Here is a 6,173-nt window from a genome sequence, read left to right as displayed (position 1 = left end):
CCCCAGTCGGCGCGTGCGTGGTAGGGGCTGTGCCGTCGCGGAGCCCGTGGGCTGCGTGTCTGTGGGCCAGGCCTGGGCGGGACGCTGTCGCGGGTGCCCCCAACCTCCTGGCCACCCTCTGAGATAGGCGCTTATATGGCTGGGTACAAGCAAGGGCTCGGAAGTGGCTGAGCAGCTGCAGATGGGGGACCATCTTGACATGCACTCAGCAGGACTCTAAGGAAGGTTGATTTATTTTTTCTTTTCTTTTTTTGGTACCTGGGATTGAACTCAGGGGCACTCGACCACTGACCACGTCCCCAGCCCTATTTCGGATTTTATTTAGAGACAGGGTCTCACAGAGTTGCTTAGTGCCTCGCTTTTGCTGAGGCTGACTTTGAACTTGTGCTCCTCCTCCTTCAGCCTTGGAAGCCCTGGATTACAGGCGTGCACCAGCACCTGGGCCTGAGGAAGGTTTATTTTCTGTCTCAGAGACCCACCGGGAGTTTACGCAGAGCGAGTGTCGCAGTATGGGGACTGGTGGAGACTAGAGCACTTTGGAAATGGACTTGGCCTGCTGTCCTGCTTGGCCTGTCAGGCTGGTTCCTAGAGCCGGCAGCTAAGGAAAGGCTTGGATAACCAGGAGGAATTAGATGCAGAGAGGAATTTCAGGAGGACCGTACAGCACCGGCCACGGTGGAGGGGAGTAACGGCAAGAGCCAGCCAAGAAGAGGCCCAGGTGAGCTTTATGGCTGAATCAAGGGTTTCAGGATTGGGTCTTGTTTTACTGACATTCCCTTCTTCCTGTGCCCAAGGCCGTGGATCCTTCTTAGGCTTGCTGCGTCCCTGTGCTGAGTGGCTTCCCTGAGCAGGGAAAGAGAGAGAGCTATAAACACTTTTACCCAGGGGTGTCATGGACCAGAGGAAAAGGCAGGTCCTGGAATTAGGAGGAACATATGGCCAAAGCCATCTCCTAAGAGAGGTTACATTCCAATTGAGGTGTTTACCTTGAGTGTGAAAAAAAGAGAATTTCACTGTGACGAGTAGAAAATATAGAGAAAAATAATAGAATTATAAAATAATATAAAGGAACTTTACAAGGATGTAGAGAAATTGGAGCCCTCTCCCACAGCCCCTGGTATGTAATATGGAGCAGTCACTTTGAAGAACAACCTAGCTGTTGGTTAAAAAAGTCAAGTTAGTCTCTGGCTCACAAAGCTGAGGCAGGGGGATCGTGAGTTCAAGGTCAGCCTCAGCAACTCAGCAAGGCCCTAAGCTTTTATATTTATTTAGAGTCATCGAGATGCTGACTCTAAATAAATATAAAAAAAGGGCTGGGGGGGGGGTCTGGGGATGTGGCTCAAGCGGTAGCGCGCTCGCCTGGCATGCGTGCGGCCCGGGTTCGATCCTCAGCACCACATACAAACAAAGATGTTGTGTCCGCCGACAACTAAAAACTAAATATTAAAAAAATTCTCTCTCTCTTTTTTAAAAAAAGGGGTGGGGGGCTGGGGATGTGTGTGGCTCAGAGGTTAAGTGCCCCGGGTTCAATCCCTAGTACCAAAAAAAAAGGTGAGCTGGATGTGGTAGTGCTTTAATCCCAGTGGCTCTGGAGGAAGATTACAACTTCAAAGCCAGCCTTAGCAACTTAGCAAAGCCCTAAGCAACTTAGCAAGACCTTGTTTCAAAATAAAAAGTAAAAAACCAGGCTAGGAGGGGCTGAAAATGAGTCTCAGTGGTAACCTGGTAAGTGCTCCTGGGTTCAATCCCTGGTACAAAAAAAAAAAAAAAAAAAAGGCAACCCAGTGAGATGGCACGTGCCTGTGATTCCAGCCACTCAGGAGGTGAGGCAGAAGGATCCCAGGTTTAAAACCAGCCTCAGCAACTTAGTGAGGCCCTAAGCAACTTAGCAAGTCTCAAAATAAAGGGGCTAGGGATGTAGCTTCATGGTTAAGCAACCCTGGGTTCAATTCCCAGTACAAAAACAATAAAATAAAAAGTCTGAAGTTGTTGTTTCATTCCCCATTCCACTCCTAGGTATATATCTAGGAGAACTGAAAACACTTGCCTATGTAAAACTGTACATAAATATTCACAGCAGCAGTTAGCTCAAAATTTAATATAACCAAATGGCCATCAGTCGACGAAATGATAAAAAATACATAGTATATCTATACAATGGAATACTATTTAGTTATGAAAATACATGAAGTACTGATATATGCTAAGGTATAGATGAACTTAAAAAACTTTACTTTCTGTGAAAGAAGGCAGACACAAAAGATCATACGTGATCCTGTTTATATTAAGTGTTAATATTAAGCAAATCAACCAACACAGACTAGTTACCTGCCAGGGGCTGGGAGGAAGGGAGATGGGCAGTGACTGCTCACAGGTATCTGTAGAAAGATGAAAATTCTCTGAAATTAGGCTTGGTGATGACTATGCAAACCTGTGATACAGTGACACGTACCTGGTACCTGTAATCCCAGGGACCCAGGGAGCTGGGGCAGGATGTGGTGCAGTGACACCCACCTGTAATCCCAGTGACCTGGGGATCTGGGGAGGGATGTGGTGCAGTGACACCCACCTGTAATCCCAGTGACCTGGGATCTGGGGAGGGATGTGGTGCAGTGACACCTACTGTAATCCCAGTGACCTGGGGATCTGGGGAGGGATGTGGTGCAGTGACACCCACCTGTAATCCCAGTGACCTGGGGAGCTGAGGCAGGAAGACTGCAAATTAACAACCAGCACCCCCCCCCAAAAAAAAATCCCACTAACTTGGGCAATTGAGATCCTGCCTCTCAAGGTAAAAAATGAAAAGGGATGGGGATGTAACTCAGTGGTTGAGCACCCCTGGGTTCAATCCCTAGTAAAATAAATAAATAAATAAATAGGAGCTGTAGCTCAAGGGTGGAATGCTTGCCTAGTATGTGTGAGGCACTGGGTTCAATCCTCAGCACCACAGAAAAAGAAATAAAGTGTCCATCTACAACTAAAAATATCTTAAAAATTAAATAAATAAATGCCACTGGAAGAGTGAAATATATATGAATATATAAGGTATATATAAATAAATACATATAAAAGAGTTGTGTGGGTGTGTATACATGTGTGTGTCTTACACACATTGTGGATTGAACTAAGGGACGCTTGGGCACTCTGTCACTAAACTACATCCTCAGCCATTTTTTTTTTTAAAGAGAGAGAGAATTTTTTAATATTTTTAATATTTGTTGTTTTAGTTTTTCAGCGAACACAACATCTTTATTTGCATGTGGTGCTGAGGATCGAACCCAGCGCCACGCACATGCCAGGTGAGCACACTACCGCTTGAGCCACATCCTCAGCCCAATCTTCAGCCATTTTTATTTATTTTTTTTAGGTTTTTTTATTTTTTAGTTGTAGTTGGACACAGTACCTTTTACTTGATTGTATGTGGTACTGAGGGTCGAACCCAGGGCCTCACGCTTGCTAGGCGAGCGCGCTACCACTGAGCCACAATGCCATTCCTTCAGCCATTTTTATTTTGAGATAGGATCTCTCAAAGTTGCCCAGAGTGACCTCCAACTTGGGAACTTTCTTCCTTAGCCTCCTGAGTCACTGGAATTATAGATGTACGCCACCGTGCTAGCTTCATTCAATATGAATGAATATATATATGAAATATATACACATACATATATACACATGGGCTGGGGTTGTGGCTCAGAGGTAGAGCACTCTCCTAGCATGTGTGAGGCACTGGGTTTGATCCTCAGTACCACATAAAAATAAAATAGAGATATTGTGTCTACCTATAACTAAAAAGTAAATATTAAAAAAGAAATATATATATTTATAAATATACATTTTTAAGCAGAAATTTCATAGCCCTAGAACCCAGAGGGACCCACCTGAAACTGCTACTTAACACTTTCCAATATTGTATTTTTTATACCAAAAACTTGTCTAAACTGTCTATAAATTATTATCCTGACTCTTTAACCACTTTCTTTCTTTCTTTTTTTCCTGTGCTGGGGATCAAGCCCAGAGCCTTGCACATGCTGAGAAAGGGCTCCACCACCAAATGACATCCACAATCCAGAAGCTCACAAAGTTTTCATGACGTGTGAAAATGTTATGTTAGGGGGCTGGGGATGTGGCTCAAGTGGTAGCGCACTCGCCTGGCATGCTTGCGGCCCGGGTTCGATCCTCAGCACCACATACAAACAAAGATGTTGTGTCTGCCGAAAAAACTAAAAAATAAATATTAAAATAAAAAAAAAAGAATTGTCATTTAAAAAAAAAAAAAGGACCTTCAGACTGTTATAGAAAGTGTAAGTAAAAGAACGGAGTCTCATTTAGATTTGGATCCTGTCCCTCAAATATCTCATTATATATGCAAATATTCCAAAATCTGAAATTCAGCATGACATCTGTTCCCGTGCATTTTTTTTTTTTTTTTGGAATTCAACCAAGAGATTTTATTGGGGGGCTGCCCGAAGGAGGGGCAGAGGGAGAAGAGAAGGAGGGCAGAAACAGAGAGAAAGGGTAGAGAGAGGAGAGAAAGAAGAGGAAGAGGGCAGAGAGAAGAGCTGTTCCCGTGCATTTTGGTTAAGAGATACTTAACCTGTACTAACATCAAGAATGACACAGGCTATAGCACAGATATTAAAAGCACAGTAAAGGAACATACCAAATACCTCTGTACACTTATATCAAAAAACTTAGATGAAATTGCTGCCTTGAAAGTCAGAAGCTACTAAAATTAACCAAAGAATGTCCTATATTAAATTGAATTTATAAACATTCTGGAAAGTGAAACTCCAGGCCCAGAAAAATTAAGTCAGAAATAGAAGAAAGGGAATGACACACAAAACAGACAATAGAAAAATTAACACAGCCAAAGTTCTTTGAAAACATTTTTAAAATTGAGCCAGGCATAGTGGTGCATGCCTGTAATCCCAGCAGCAGGGGACGCTGAGGCAGGAGGATGGTGAGTTCAAAGCCAGCCTCGGCAACTTATCCAGACTCTGACTTTAAGTAAAATAGTTTTTAAAAGGCTAGGATGTAGCTCAATGGTTAAGCACTCCAGGGTTCCATCTCTCTCTCTCTAATTATATATATATATTTAATAAGCCCCCAGCTAGAGAAAGAGCTCACATCATTCATGGAAGACGTAGTCATTTATAGACATCACAGAACACTTTATCATTACTTAATGATGCTAACGCACCTACTGTGTGCCAGGACCTCACCAACCAGCTCTAGGCAGGGACCAAGCAGTGGTCCACAGGGTTGTCAGAGCTGTGGGAGAGCGGAAGACCAAGGAATCCAGCGGCTTACACAGCTCTGCCGGCACCATCCAGGACCACCATCAGACTTGGAGGAGGAGACCACAGAATGCAGCCTGGTGTGGGGACTGCCCCTGTCAAAGCAGGGTTGGGAGGTCTGGAGACAGGCTACCTGCCAGGCGGAACAGAGGTGCCTCGGGAGTAGGAGGCAGCTTGGTGGAGGAGGCGGAAGAAAGGGATTTGGGGGGCCCGGGGTTGTGGCTCAGCGGTAGAGCGCTTGCCTAGCATGCGCGAGGCCCTGGGTTCGATCCTCAGCATCACATAAAAATAAACAAATAAAGATATGGTATGCAACTACAACTAAAAATAAATATTAGAAAAAAGAAAGAAAGAAAGGGACTTTGGGAAGTGTGGACCCAGAATTAGTCCTCCACCCTCAGGATCCAATCCAGAGCCCATCCACTTTTCAGGACACAGATCTCAATTCTGAACCTATTGACAAAGACACGTTTTAAACATTCTTGACATTTATTAACTTCCAGGAGAAACGAGGGACAGGCTGCCAGCCTCCCAGGGTGTGGCCATCAGCTGCAGCAGGAGGGTGGCAGACCCACGTGGGTCCAGAGCGGAATCAGCGTCCTAGGCAATAAGACCCGAGAAGTGAGACAGGAGCCAGGCCTGGGCCCCTGCCCGGGACACCCCTTGGGAAGGAAGGGGCGTGGTAGGTGGCCCGCCTCGCCCCCTCGGGTGCCCCGCGGGCCTCGTGCCCGGTGCTTACCCGCCACCAGGAGCTCCACCGGCTCGCTGAGCCCCGACGGGAAGGAGCCGGCCCCCCAGGGGTGGTAGCGGCAGCTGTAGTTGCCCGCGTGCTGGGGCCCCACGAATTCCAGCACCAGGTCGGCCGAGTTGCCCGCC

At 45.9% G+C, this 6,173-nt stretch overlaps 1 protein-coding gene across 1 annotated transcript in view; it reads right to left on the bottom strand.

Annotated features, from left to right (window-relative positions):
• Window positions 1–5,889: 5,889 nt before the first annotated feature.
• A1bg (alpha-1-B glycoprotein) overlaps window positions 5,890–6,173 on the bottom strand; it is a 7,260-nt gene continuing 6,976 nt past the window's right edge. Inside the window, exons 7-8 of the mRNA XM_015505311.2 lie at window positions 6,037–6,170; window positions 5,890–5,897 (exon numbers count right to left, since the gene is read on the bottom strand). Of these exons, the coding sequence (XP_015360797.1) occupies window positions 5,890–5,897; window positions 6,037–6,170 (142 nt within the window). The remainder of the gene's footprint in view (window positions 5,898–6,036; window positions 6,171–6,173) is intronic.

Source organism: Marmota marmota, unplaced genomic scaffold (genome assembly GCF_001458135.2).
Source record: "Marmota marmota marmota unplaced genomic scaffold, marMar, whole genome shotgun sequence".
NCBI lineage: Eukaryota > Metazoa > Chordata > Mammalia > Rodentia > Sciuridae > Marmota > Marmota marmota.
The sequence above is the reverse complement of the archived record's forward strand: the minus strand, read 5'-3'. Positions and strand labels throughout refer to the sequence as shown.